This window comes from Notothenia rossii (genome assembly GCF_949606895.1).
Source record: "Notothenia rossii genome assembly, chromosome: 5".
In the NCBI taxonomy this organism is placed as follows: Eukaryota; Metazoa; Chordata; class Actinopteri; order Perciformes; family Nototheniidae; genus Notothenia; species Notothenia rossii.
In genome coordinates this window covers 6,066,610-6,081,760 of record NC_136903.1, presented here as the reverse complement: position 1 = coordinate 6,081,760, position 15,151 = coordinate 6,066,610, and the positions used below count along the sequence as shown (strand labels likewise).

The following is a 15,151-nucleotide window of genomic DNA, read 5'->3' as shown; positions in this document are numbered from 1 at the left end:
TCACTCACTCTTGATGTTAATGGCTATCATTTAAGGTTAAATGTGTGATGAGATTGAAAGTGAAGCATATTCTAGAGGTAGTAAAAGTCAATGGAAAGTCACAAATGTAAGTGAAAAACACCCGGGGCATAGGGCACTAAGCCTTGGGTGAAAAATGTGCATTCTTGCCAAAGCTGTGTAACTCCCCTTTAGGAACTTGCAGAGGAGGAAAGACCGGAGGTAAAGCTGGTACGTTTTGAAATCTGCAGTTATGTCGAACAACCCTAACCCTAAGAGATAGTATCGGTGCATTGCATGGCTGCCCATAAACAAGCACTAGACAACAGATAGCACTTTAAATGTGTCTGAACACACCCTCACATTAGAAAACCACTTGTAAAGCAGCTATTAACATATTTTCTGTAAGTTCTTATGTAAGTGTTGAATAGAAAAATTGTGTGAAACCAATCGATGCACAATTTATAAAGTGGTTACAGCCAAACATTATGGGTTAACATTTATTTTATACAAACGGAAAGTCAACCTATAAAGGGTAATGTAATACGCATCCAATTGCTAAAACTGTCGAAATGCAACTGTCAAAATGTCAAATGAGATGTTTGCATGACGTGAATTCATTCAGAATATAAAATAAATTAAATAAAGTGAAACTATGCTTGTTCTGTGTGGCTTCTAAAGATATTGCAGGCCGGTGTCTCAGCTAATATACTGTGGAGAAAGCATGGGAAATATGTATTCCCGTCACACACACAATGTTTGTAAAGCATGTATCTACAGTGTTGAGGGAAAACCGTATTCCCATGGTTCGGACAACACATTGTAACATTACATGATCCATTACTGAACCCAAGGACCAAACAAACACAAAGATACAAGAAGCAACAATAATCCCTATCTTATCCTGAGCCGTCTTGTTTCAACAAGAACATGGACAGGAGAACATCTTGGTTAAATAATACCCGTGTAAAAACAAACATATCTTGTATACACAAGTCACCAAATGCTCATGAACTCCCAACATAGCTTGTGCCAAACATATCAATAAACAACAAGGCTTCAGTGAGAAAAGATTTCAAGTCATTCATTTGAACGTTTCCCTCATACTCTTTGAGTGACCTTATGAGACTCACAGCTGCCCTCCTGACAGGGACAGAAATGATTTCCCATGCTGTAAAGAGGTCCCCATTTCTATCTTGATCACTGAAAACCATGTTGTCTCTTTGTCCTTTATAAATAAAATCAACCGTTGTTAGTCCTATAACAGCACAACCAGCTAATATTAAAGGTCCCCTATTATGCACAATCCACTTCTTCATGTCTCTTCTACATCAACATGTGTCCCCTCTTCTTCATGTCTCTTCTACATCAACATGTGTCCCCTCTTCTTCATGTCTCTTCTACATCAACATGTGTCCCCTCTTCTTCAAGTCTCTTTTCTACATCAACATGTGTCCCCTCTTCTTCATGTCTCTTCTACATCAACATGTGTCCCCTCTTCTTCAAGTCTCTTTTCTACATCAACATGTGTCCCCTCTTCTCCATGTCTCTTCTACATCAACATGTGTCCCCTCTTCTTCATGTCTCTTCTACATCAACATGTGTCCCCTCTTCTCCATGTCTCTTCTACATCAACATGTGTCCCCTCTTCTTCCATGTCTCTTCTACATCAACATGTGTCTCCTCTTCTTCATGTCTCTTCTACATCAACATGTGTCCCCTCTTCTTCATGTCTCTTCTACATCACCATGTGTCCCCTCTTCTTCATGTCTCTTCTGCATCAACATGTGTCCCCTCTTCTCCATGTCTCTTCTACATCACCATGTGTCCCCTCTTCTTCATGTCTCTTCTACATCACCATGTGTCCCCTCTTCTTCATGTCTCTTCTACATCAACATGTGTCCCCTCTTCTTCATGTCTCTTCTACATCAACATGTGTCCCCTCTTCTCCATGTCTCTTCTACATCAACATGTGTCCCCTCTTCTTCCATGTCTCTTCTACATCAACATGTGTCTCCTCTTCTTCATGTCTCTTCTACATCAACATGTGTCCCCTCTTCTTCATGTCTCTTCTACATCACCATGTGTCCCCTCTTCTTCATGTCTCTTCTGCATCAACATGTGTCCCCTCTTCTCCATGTCTCTTCTACATCACCATGTGTCCCCTCTTCTTCATGTCTCTTCTACATCAACATGTGTCCCCTCTTCTTCATGTCTCTTCTACATCAACATGTGTCTCCTCTTCTTCATGTCTCTTCTACATCAACATGTGTCCCCTCTTCTTCATGTCTCTTCTACATCACCATGTGTCCCCTCTTCTTCATGTCTCTTCTGCATCAACATGTGTCCCCTCTTCTCCATGTCTCTTCTACATCACCATGTGTCCCCTCTTCTTCATGTCTCTTCTACATCAACATGTGTCCCCTCTTCTTCATGTCTCTTCTACATCAACATGTGTCCCCTCTTCTTCATGTCTCTTCTACATCAACATGTGTCCCCTCTTCTTCATGTCTCTTCTACATCAACATGTGTCCCCTCTTCTTCATGTCTCTTCTACATCAACATGTGTCCCCTCTTCTTCATGTCTCTTCTACATCAACAGGTGTCCCCTCTTCTCCATGTCTCTTCTACATCAACATGTGTCCCCTCTTCTTCATGTCTCTTCTACATCAACATGTGTCCCCTCTTCTTCATGTCTCTTCTACATCACCATGTGTCCTCTCTTCTTCATGTCTCTTCTGCATCAACATGTGTCCCCTCTTCTCCATGTCTCTTCTACATCACCATGTGTCCCCTCTTCTTCATGTCTCTTCTACATCAACATGTGTCCCCTCTTCTTCATGTCTCTTCTACATCAACATGTGTCTCCTCTTCTTCATGTCTCTTCTACATCACCATGTGTCCCCTCTTCTTCATGTCTCTTCTACATCACCATGTGTCCCCTCTTCTCCATGTCTCTTCTACATCACCATGTGTCCTCTCTTCTTCATGTCTCTTCTACATCAACATGTGTCCCCTCTGTGTAAAGAGACTCTGAAAGTTTCAGGAACAAAGATTCTCTCTCTTTTTGATCCATTTCTATAAAAACCTGTCTGAAAATGAGCTGATCAGATTTTGGCCACTTTATGATGTCATAACGATGTGTTGTCTTGAGTAACCATTAGCCAATCAGCAACCAAGGTAACCCCCCTCCCCCTTATCACCTGAATCTCCTCCTAGAGCACCGTTGAGTTCTTTCTAACCAAATCTCTCTCAGATACTAAAAGAGTTGGAAAGCCAGATGCGACCCTCCAAAGTAAAACCTCCTGTCCGTCATTGTCCGGTGCTTCAAGGCTCTCGAGACCTGCCTACTCTCATCATTTAAATGCTGAGGATGATTACCCCTGTCTCTTTTTCCACCACCACTTTGAACCCAAGGTATCATTATCTGAACAGGCTCTCAGACTGTGGGCCTCGTGGCTCTCCTAACCACATCATCTCATAAAGTGGAACACAGGGCCTGCATGACGTCCACCATGGCAGCCTGTTTTGAGAGATGTTATTCTTATCTTTTGCCCTGATCATTGTTTTGAGCTTTGCCATGTGATATTAGTTCCCATGTTTTATGATAAAGGATGTGCAAAGAAAACACCAAGCGGTTGTTGTTGTTGTTCTTGCTGTTGAGATGAGGGTTTAAAATGCTTTATTCAGATGTTTTCCATCACTTTTCTTTATTTTAGTTTTGTGCCGGTAATCCGGTAGAATCAAAGCAATGTGTATTGGAAAATGAACGTTGAATGTTTAACAATCCCACTTGATTCCCAGAAGCGAGCTATCCCTCTGAGCATTTTGAACATTTCTGCACAACACTACAATTTGTTTATCCAGATAAATCTTTCATAGTCATTTGTAACTTTCTTCCTGAGTTTTTTTTATGATTGCATTTTTGGATTTAATAATAAATTGACAAAATGTTTTTCAGAATTTGTCTCCTTTTTGCTACATTTCTGCTCTTATTTTACATGTTTAAATGATCTTAATGTGTTTGTATGCATCATTATACACCAGAGAAAGTCAAAAACACACTTTGCAATAAACAAACTTCTAAATTTGATGAATAGTTATATTTATCGTCGGAGAAGCCTCTTTCCAATTCTAAACCTCTGTTCTCCAGTGTAGTTGAATGCAAACATCTTGGATGAAAGCTTATTTTGGAGAATGAAGGCCAAACAGTAACGACAATAGTTGTGACAAAGGTATGAATAGCAAATATAGGAAGGTTCAAAGTAGATTATTGGCCTATAATTTTTACTCAATTGCATTAAGTCCAACAAAGCTTGAATCCAAAACCAATTGCTTCAAAAAAGGTGGCATTGAGACCAAGAACCCTGATTGGCTTTAAGGAAGGACGTTATCTATATTCACGTTATAATATTTGACTCCTTAAAGGTGGGGTAGGTCATGTTGGAGAAACCGGTTCGAGATCGCTAGAATTTGAAAATACACAACCGGAAGAAATCTGCCACTTCCTTACAGAGCCCCTCCTCCAACACACACGAACGCGCACATGACCAATGAGGGCACGAGATAAGTTTGTGCCCAGATGGAAGGCTGACAGGCAGGTAGGCCATCCAGTTACTTTAGCCGGCTCAGATGATTTTTACAGCGCCACGGCTTCCACAGATGATATTTTGTTATGGATTTTTTGTCAAAGCACTTCAGATATTCATTGCTATCGGGATGTTAAGAGCATTCCATGGAATATAACAACAAGTGTATCTCGAGCCGGTTTCTCAAACGTACCTACCCCACCTTTAAGAATGAACACAAAGAAAGCTGCACAGAAAGACTTCCTCAATATACAGAAGGAAGAAGTTGCCTCTTGAATCCAACAAAGATAAGACTAAAGATAAGCCGCATTTCTTAACAAACATTTCATTTCTGGTGAACTTGTAAAGAGTCGAACATTAACTTGACAAGACTGCTTGATTACATAATAAAATATGAATTTGGTAAATATGAAACGGTACAAAAACGAGCCTTAATAACAAAGCCTAGATACCTGAACACTAGCAATCACAATCCACAGTGTAAATCAAATTAGCATCTGACAACATTTACTGTGCTGCTGTTTGATAAGGTGTACGACAGTTAGCATGGACAGTATGCACTTTAAACTAGTTGTGCATATCTGAGTAGGGATGTCCCGATCACCTTTTTTTGCTCCCGATCCGATTCCGATCATTTGATTTTGACAATTTGCCGATACCGATTTTTCCCGATCCGATCTTTATGCAATGCATTAAGAGAAAAAAAAGAAAAAAAGCATTCAAGTTGTCCCTTAAGGTTATTTTTTTATTTAAATTGGATATTCTATCCAACATGGATATAGCTTCTTTCTTTCACAGCAGCATTGGATCAGTTCAGTTGTGCAGCATTGGATCAAAACAAAATAAAGCTTATCAGTACTCGTTAGCTTACTGCTACAATTAGACACTGCGCCCACTCTGTTGCCAGATTTGAGAGAAATAAGCAGGTCTATGAAAACAAGCCCCAAAGAAGCAACACATACATGATGTTCTGTAATTTGAAACCAAAACTAAGGCCTCAGGATGACTTTAAGACTTGAACATGGTCATTTTTGTTTTGTAACATTGAATACAAAATTAAAAAAAAGTATTTATAAAAAAAATTGTTTTAAAAAAAGATCCCGGGACATCTCTATATCTGAGGCACACATGTGGTGTGTTTCTTTGTAGGTACTGTAGTATCATTTACAGATGAAGATGGTGAATAATGTGCATGAGAAAAAATAATATGACCTTAACGATTGAATGTCTAATAAAGCTTCTTATTCAGACAAAAGCAGTGTCCGTCAACATTAACCGTAATGCATGGCTCAAGGGTTTTCGGACATTTTTCTTGCAATTCAACTTTGGAGCCACCAACTAAAAGAGATTCAACAAACTGTCTTTCTCTAACCTAATATTACAAATATCAATAAATCTTTCCCCAACTTAACACCCCTGATTAAAAACTACCTCCCTGAAACACTTGAAATAATGTAGTTTACAGCATAAATAATGACTTTTATAATGACATTTATAAAGATGACGGACATCGATCGGACCATAACCCAAACAAGTTAATAAGGTATAACAGCTACCTCACTTATTGGGACTGATAGTGAAGTATTTGGGACCAGGGTTTGCTGCACGATGTAGTCATTGGCCTGCCAGGGCTATACGCTTGAAAGGGAGATAAGCAAAACAAGGGAACAACTTTGATATAATAAATGGACTTGAAAAGGGATATAACATGTAGAAAACATCCATTGGTTGCCTGTAGTTAGACTACATAATGACTGTATGGTGCTCACAACAACGAGCAAGCTGCTACACTATGCTATGTCTGATTCAAGCAAGTTTTTCATTTAATACAACATGAAAACAATTCGTTGTTGTGGCCCAACATATGTTTTGGAGAACAACAGGATGTGAACAAACATTTTCGAATGTCTGATGAGATCCCACCAATGGGTTCAGTGGAAATTGTAAGAACCCCTGTTGCGTTGAACAATGCGTTACTGTGTTTATGAAATGTGGGCGGCCTTTTAACCAAAGAAACTGGATCGGATTAAAGGGTTTTAACCGTTAAAACACAAATAAAAGGTGACAAGGGAACAATGGGGATAGAGAGGAACTTGGCGAGGCTATTTTAAGGGACGTATACGAGATTCCTATTTCAAACTTGGAACCAGTGACTGTCCTTTGGCGTGTTGAGATCTTGTTATTCCACATTTTGTTGACACTGGTTCTTTGAGATGGCACGGTGGCTTAATTGGATTTCTGTATCTGAGACGTGTCCTCAGAGTCCTAATATGTGATTATGGAAACATCATAATGTCAACCTATTAGATAGATATTCTCTTATTCACTGTGAAGTCACATGTTGACCTGAACTACTGATGCTTTGATTGCAATTTAATCTCCCCGTTGGGGTCGAACAGGAAATCTGATCTCGCTACTTGGGGAGTAAATCTGAAAAGGGGAGGATGAAGATGAAATGCATTTGATGACTGTATGCTCTCTGCTGTTTTCCTTGGAAGGGAAAAGTGATATTTTATGATCCCCTTAAAGTCCCTTTATTTAGCTAAATCACTTACTGTGTCAACAAATAACAGCGAGGAAGTATCAGGGTATTATGAACTAACTGCAGGAGGGGAATTTGGCTTGGAAAACAAGGGACAAAGTTGAGTTATACAACTGTGCTTTTGTATCAGCTTCACTTACGGATGTCCTGCCAATTTTTTTTAACCTTCACAACTTCGCAGCCACTGATCAGCAAGGTCCCGACTGCTCCCTGTTTCACTCATAGTCAATAAACTGCTGAACCAAACAAATAAATCAATGGAGTTTTGATCTTGTGAGTCATTCCCTGATGTGCATGACTGTGGTCAGAAACGGCTGATTCTAACCAGCTCATTGTGGATCGGTTATTCAAATACAAAAGTCTATTATGCCGTGTGCTTTGATCCCACGAGGCACATCACTGGCCCTACTGATCAGCGACATATGCCTGACACAGTTCTTGAGGACAGGAAGTTTGTTTTGCTTGTGGTAATGAATTCAACCACGACAGAAATGAGGGTTAAGTCAGATGGATATGAATGTGCCACCCACTTGAAAAGTAACAAACCTATCTTCTTCCTTCCAGTAAAAAGTTATCAAGCAATAAGATCTAGCCAAGTTTAAACTCATCTTCTTATACGAGACTCTCTAATTTAAGTCCCAACATTTCCCAAAATGTGAGGAGTCAAACTCCGGACATGTGCTTGTTCCTAGATAGAATTTAAATACTTTCACTTATTGGTTTAAAAAAGCGGTTAAGTCTTGAAAAGAAAAAGAAACCAAGATGAGCAGTAGATTGATACAAGATATCCATTCACAAGCCCAGGCATGCTAAACCAGTTAACAATTGAAACATGTCAAACTAAGAGCAATGGCTTCACGAAAAAAACCACGTGCATCCATGTGAACGGCAGATATGATTAATACAGTCTCTAACTTCTGTATCATTTGTCCTTTGTGGCCTCTCATCTTAGCTCGAGGGAGAACTGATCATGTGGAAATGCCAATTCCCTAGCAAACAGATGAAGACTTCTGCACACATGAGACGAATACATCTAAATGCCCCCAGGAACAGATGCTCTGACACACTGGGACGGTTCATTCTTAAGATGACTTCCCACATCCCAAATACGCATGAACCTCGAACTTGTGCAAATGTAAGGCAACATGCCAATCCCCTAAGACCTGAGGCCTTTATAAGAGCACGCATAGAACAACCACGGTACGATGAATCTCCTAATTAAGTTGGATGTTCTTTTACAGAAAGGATGAAGTCATCCACTAATCATGTCACAACTTCAAATGTCATCCACTTGACAGCAGACTGCTGCACAGAGGTTCAAAAGTGACCGTTAAATAACATTTGATCATATTTACATGTTTTTAACCTTAGACGTAAATGTCGATTGCACAAAGTAGCGCCTATAGAATATTAAAACAATTGACATTTTAATTCCATACAGGCCTTACTTTAATATACATTTCTGTCTGCCTCCAGGTATGATCTTTAGGGGGAATTAAGACTGCATGACCAGCATGTGTGTCAACCATTGCGCAACCAAAACAGTAGGGCCGCCCCCAGAGAGTTGACAAGTCAAAGTATCTGTCGGGGATGCCTAAGTAGGGCTGAAAAGTTGTCTGTTTCCACTTTAAGTTGATATCCTTAAGCCTCTAGGGGGATATTACATTCTGAAAGGGTGTGACTGCGGGTCAAATCCACAGCTCCTTCAAACAAACTTTGAAAGATGTGGTTACGCTGCGAAATCCGTAAAAAGCCTCAATGTCAACCATCCAAGGACCAACCAAAACAGACTTTTGGGGGATTTGCTTGACGACCATCGATTTAATAGTGTCTCCAGTGCATTTAAATACATTATCACAACCCCATAAGAGAGCAAAGAGCCCTACTTTTTAAATGTGGGTTGATGTTTTCGGAGTGATCAAATGACGGAGAGGTGAAGGGAAAGAGGTTTATGATAAGTAAGCACTGTGAGACCAAAGCTTCCCACTGTGTCCTTGTGTTTTTTGGACAAGGAATAGACCACAAAATACAACGTTGTCATATTCTGTTTCATTTCACACGAGAATACAGCAGAGGAGAGTATTTAAATGAACCCTTCATGGACCCACTTGAAGGGGTTGCCAGATTTAAACATAGCTGCACTCTCCTTCAAGGGATCCACTTGTTTTTATTCAAAGAAACTGAAAATAAGTATCACATAAAAACTAAGAAGAGTTAGAAAACCTTGAAGAAGAGGGTGTATTGATGCCATACTGGAGCAGCACAAAAACTATAATTATTGAATTAAAGAACTGATTAATGGTTTCTTCTTTAAAATGTAAGAACATTGTGGAAAATACTCATTGCAATTTCCTATATCCCACACTCAGACAAACTAAAACCCATTGCTATTAAAATGACACAAGAAAGAGAAAACCAGGAAGTCATGGTGGTTGGATTTTGGTTATAATAAATAGTCAACGTTTGTTGTGTCTTCCTTGCTCAGTATTTACTACATACAGCAATATTATCTCAAAATGTAATCATAAAGAGATTTTAAGACGTTCATGAATCACAAAAGTCCCCAAGAAGAGAACAAAAATCCTGATTTGCTCCAAATGTAACGTTACATAATCATAATAAGTAGCAAATGGGGAAATGTTTGACACAGTCTTGGAGTTCAGAGGAAACCAAATGTGCGGTTGTTGTGTGAAGTGCTGTTAATTGCCTCTGATAAATGTCTCGCTGTGATTTCTGCTTCACACTTGCCTTCAGCCCACAGAACAGACCCATCGTCCTGGCTCCGGTCGAGTTCTGCGTCCTTGTGACAGTGATTTCCCCCACTCATGTTCGCATTCACATGACAATAGCCTGAACATAATAAATCCTTGATCCGATCCAACAGTTAATTTCAAGCTTGCACGTCAAGATGAAAAGGCCCCGAATACTTTAACCCAAAGATGAAGTTAGACTGGGCATGGACACAATGACTGCAGACTGTCTTTTCCCCTGGATCTGCAGCATTGAACATCTATTCCCTGCAAAACATGAAATGCTCAGGGCACGAGGTCTGGGCTGTGTGACAGGAACAAGAAATCCTTTAAACCCAAGTTTCCCTTTATTGGTTTTGAGGATACTGCATGCATGCTTTACCGGTAAAAGTCTGTGCAAAGACAAACCTTTTCCCGCAACATACTGTCAACGAAAGACTCCTTGAACACCCCTGAGAATTTGTTAGGACTTACATAATTCTTTTTCAACTTCATAAATCAAAATGCTCCACAACTGTGGGTTTGGCAGTTTGCAGCGGCCCGTAAAAAGGCTTGCTTTCTTCCAAGTATTGAGTTTCTCCTGTTTGGTGCCGGTAAAGCCAGAGCCTTTCTCCTGAGATCAGACATCAGACTTTAGTGCAAAGGACAAGAGCCTCTTAATTATGTGCAGGCTTTGGATCGAAAACATCGCCATTGGCTTATTCCATTAGTGATGAAACCTTGTTTTTTTTAAAAAGTGTTTCATTTTGTTTTTATTGCTGTTGGAGGTTTAGTATTCGTTTGAGACTCTGAGTTACAACCTGTACAATATGAAATGAATATGTGAGCTAATACTTCATGTATTCAGCCGTCCAAGAACGCATTATCTCAAAACCAAGCCAACTGACTTTAGTTTTACCAATGACATGTGACTGGTGATCAATATTACTGAACGTCAACAACCCCAACACAACCTTTGTTATACTGTACTGCAGCATTTCTGATGAGCAGATAAACAAGTACATTGTTCAAACTTGCAGAACATTAAGTGGACATTTTAATTAGAGGACAGCTCGAGGTTTAATTGGTCTAGCGGAAGAACAGAGTCATCCATTAGTGTTTTAATGTAATGGTACGGCCATAAAAACACCAATATGCACATCATCTGACTGTGAAGAAAAATGTTTAAGAGGAATCTCTAGGAAAGTCTGGGGCAGTGTTAAATCTCATTTAACGAGAAAGATGTGCAGCCAGACGTGATCTTGTGACTAAAACATGAGTCACAGGGTCCATTTGATATGCAGCAGTGAAAAGAGTATTAATCACCGAGGCGAGCTACTCATATATCTGCATAGAAATGAGACAGGGATTAATAACTGATCGCAGGGAAATGCACCTAATGCAAAGAGACTTAAACTATTTTTGATTTTCTGAGGCTGGATTTGCAGATTTAAGGCTTTTCAAGGAGAATATATTGATATTATGAGAATAGATTTATATATATATATATATGTTTTATTTTTGTTAAGCAAATGTACATTTTCTGAACTCCATCTGTTGTATTATTTGGCTTTTGCCACTTACTCATTATAATCACATTGCTTATGATCATCTACCAAAATGATCATATTTGTAATACCTTTTGAGAGCATCAATAGTCAACCCGACAATGTTGTGGCAACTATTTTATGAAGATATTTGGATACAAAATGTTTGAATTTGATAATTGTTCCCATATGTCCCACCCCTCAGTCAATTTAGAAATGTTTTTTTATTTTTCTGGGCCAATTTGGGATGTATTAGAAAGAGAAAAGTGGTACCGAGGCCGAAATTGAACCTGGGCTGTTGCGACTGGACCAAAGTAATCAATATCTTCTTTTGTCTATACATTTTTTAATATTGAACATGTTTATTCTCAACAGTCGTAGGATGATACAACAGCAAGATGTACACCTCAGACAAAACACAAAATCTTGTTTTTATAATCAAATTGGGTTCATTTTGGACTGATTCGTGCAGGTGTGACGACTGGAAGTGATCGACTCGCTCCTTGTCACAACGCCCACCTCCTGTATGAGACATGCATGCTTTGCCTAATGCTCTTCTTCTACATTTGAAACAATGAAGGCTTCCTGGAGGGGTCTAGTTTACTCCTGGGGATTCTGCATGCGAGGTAATAGACCACGACGATAGAGCAGAAGCAAAACGAGTCCATTAAAAGTTGGCCTCTGGATTTACAGCCTGTGTTAGAGGTTGGCTCCTCTGGAGGGACCACATGTGTGTGTAACTCATCCTGGTAATTAAGCTGCCTTTCACCTGCCGTGTGTCACTTCTCCTGGATGAACCAACAAGCTCTATATCATCAGAGAGATCAGCGGCAACATACTTTCACATATCATTGTCCCTGTTTGAGGCCACAGACACGATGTCTGCTGAAAAAAACAACTACCCCAGCAGAGACCTGATGGACTCGTCTTTCCGCACTGAGCAGGCTTTAGAAAACCAGCGCTCCCTACTGGTGTCAAATGTTCTGTGAAGGTGTGAAGGTCTAGACATACTTCCCACTTTCTCTCTCTCCCCCGCCCCCCCCCCCCCCCCACACACACACACACACACGCACGCACGCACACACACACACGCACACACACACTCTAACCTCGTGTGCCACAGCTTGTTTCAGTTGCAGATTCTCGTGAACAATCAGGGTTTTCATCAATTACATTCACCCTCAATCTCATTGTTCTCGTTTGGTCTATAAAATGTCAGAAAAAAGTGAAAGTTTTGTTTCCAAAAGCTTAAAATGTTCTCCTCAAATATCTTGTTTTGCCCACAATGTAAACACCTTCATTATACTGCGTAAGGAAACCGGAAAGCCTCACATTTAAGAAACAAGAATCAGAGAATTTGGACTTTCCTAAAAAATGTACAGCTTTAAAATGATCTTAATTAGAGCAGATCAAAACCTTTTAAAAACCTGTTTATTCCTTATTACAAATAACAGAGATATTCCCATCATCTTATCACCATAAACACACTGTTTTACTCTCTTTGCCACTATGGATTTACTAAATAAATCAGTACAAGTTCCCTATGCATTTTCCGCACGTGAATCCATGACAGTGACAGTGTGGCACAGACAGCAAATTAAAGATGAAAGGTGTCAGTTAATGGAGCCTGCAGGCGCTACTCACGCTATAATTTAATTATGAAAGCATAAAGGAAAGTCTGCTCGGAGGATGATTAACACCGGCAGGGATGCAGAAATGCCCACCCTTCGTCCAGGAAACATCAAAGACTTCCACACACACACACACACACACACACACACACACACACACACACACACACACACACACACACACACACACACACACACACACACACACACACACACACACACACCCTGTCAAATCAGTATTAATATGTTTCATGCCCTTATATTTTTTCGTATTAAGTCATTTCAAGGAGCTTAAATTGTCATTCAGAGTGAGGCAGGGATTAGGCAGAAACATGCAGGGTTTGGTTAAACAGCCCGGGTGATGTAATGCTGTTTAAACCGGCCTAAATGTAGTTGGCACACATTAAAGCCTACATGTACAATGTTGCTTAAATAAAGAAAAGTCTGTCTTCATTTACAATCTGGGTTTTTTCCCACCAGTATAAATCGGCTGCCCTAAATTGAAGGTGACCACTCGGCTGGTGGGGATTAAGGATCAAACCTTCCATGTCAGGTAGAATTGTTTTAAAGTAAAGTCTTTAGTCTTCCATTTGTACAGTTTAAGGACAGCCAGGTCAGAGATTATGGAGTCACAGCTTGCACTCAGAGCCTAGTCTGACCCTTCAGAGGCTCTCAGACAGAGCTGCCAATGCAGAGGAGCCAGAACCGGAGGATGATGATCTATTCATGGGTAAATACATACCAGTTCCACCGATACAAACAGAAATATATGAAGAAAGACTAAAAAAAACGGACACCCTGACCTCATATTATAACTAGCTTAATATACAAATGATAGTTTGTGCCAGCCTGGAAATGCGCATAAATTATGTCTTCTTGGGGATGTCCATATTGATGCTGAGCAGGTAAAAAGCTGAAAATCTTCCTGTCTCACGATTATAAAATGCAATCATTTGAAGAATAAATACAGTTACGCAAGTTGCAACCGGCTCTCAGACTGGCGTCGTTAATACACACAGACTTTTTGATCGGGAGGCATTAGGAGCTTCGAACGAAAAAATAAGACGTGGACACGCTGAATAAACTCCGGACAGGTGGGTTGTTTTGGGAAAACTCTAAAATATATAGTGGGAAAGCATGCTTAACAACTTGGCTCGGCAATTAAGTAGCGCCGAGAGAAAAAGGAAGATCGCTGTCCCTTGAATGCAGATATTAAAACCAAACGGTGACTTATTAAAGTGCACGATATGAATTAAAGAAAAGCTAAAACAGGTGAAGTTCAAGTACTCGTTTGTCTGGTTGAGTTTGACGACTCGCAGCAACGTGTCCGTGCGTCATGCCTCAGCGCGAGCCATTTATTTCCTCAAAGTAATGAAAAGAACAAAGAGTAAACAATCACTTACTTTTGGCTTCTTCATATGGAACGACAGGAGTAAATCCAGTGTGTGCGAAAGCCTATTTTATTTTACTTCTACGGGGAGGAAAGGGGTTGTCATCATCCTGTGTGCACATATCCAATGCCTAAGTCAGTGGTATCCAAGCAGAGGAGAAAAAAGCCCCAAGAAGAAGTAGAAGAAGAAGAAGAAAAATAAGAAAAACGGAGGAATCAAACTCGGAGCCTTTGCAACCTCTAGCTGACTGGTGTGTGGCATCTAGCCCATCTATCTACAGCTTAGATCCAGACACTGAGGGCTCGCAGCGGCGGAGGGAGGGCATTAAGCCTTTATAACGATGCCTGAAACCGTCAAAGAGCCGCCCTCTGACGAGCAGAGCGTGAAGAAGAGGTTCACCCCAAAACCACTTCTGCGAGTGTAAACAGATCCGGATCAGAACCAGACCCCGTGAGCTTCGAGCGTGACTTTATTCCACGTTATAGAAGAAGTGATTTCAGTAGACATGCAACTCATAACGTTTACTTTTTTACTTTAAATGAGCTTTTGTTCTGTTCAGCACCCCCTCTCTCTTTCTTTCTTTCTCTCTCTCTCTCTCTCTCTCTCTCTCTCTCTCTCTCTCTCTCTCTCTCACAACCCCCCCCCACCCCCCCCAGACACACACACACACACACACACACACACACACACACACACACACACACACACACACACACACACACACA

At 40.3% G+C, this 15,151-nt stretch overlaps 1 protein-coding gene across 1 annotated transcript in view; it reads right to left on the bottom strand.

Moving 5' to 3' along the window:
* kitlga (kit ligand a) overlaps positions 1-14,750 on the bottom strand; it is a 33,709-nt gene extending 18,959 nt beyond the window's left edge. Inside the window, exon 1 of the mRNA XM_079679866.1 lies at positions 14,439-14,750. Within this exon, the coding sequence (XP_079535992.1) occupies positions 14,439-14,453 (15 nt within the window). The 5' untranslated portion in view covers positions 14,454-14,750. The remainder of the gene's footprint in view (positions 1-14,438) is intronic.
* Positions 14,751-15,151: the final 401 nt, after the last annotated feature.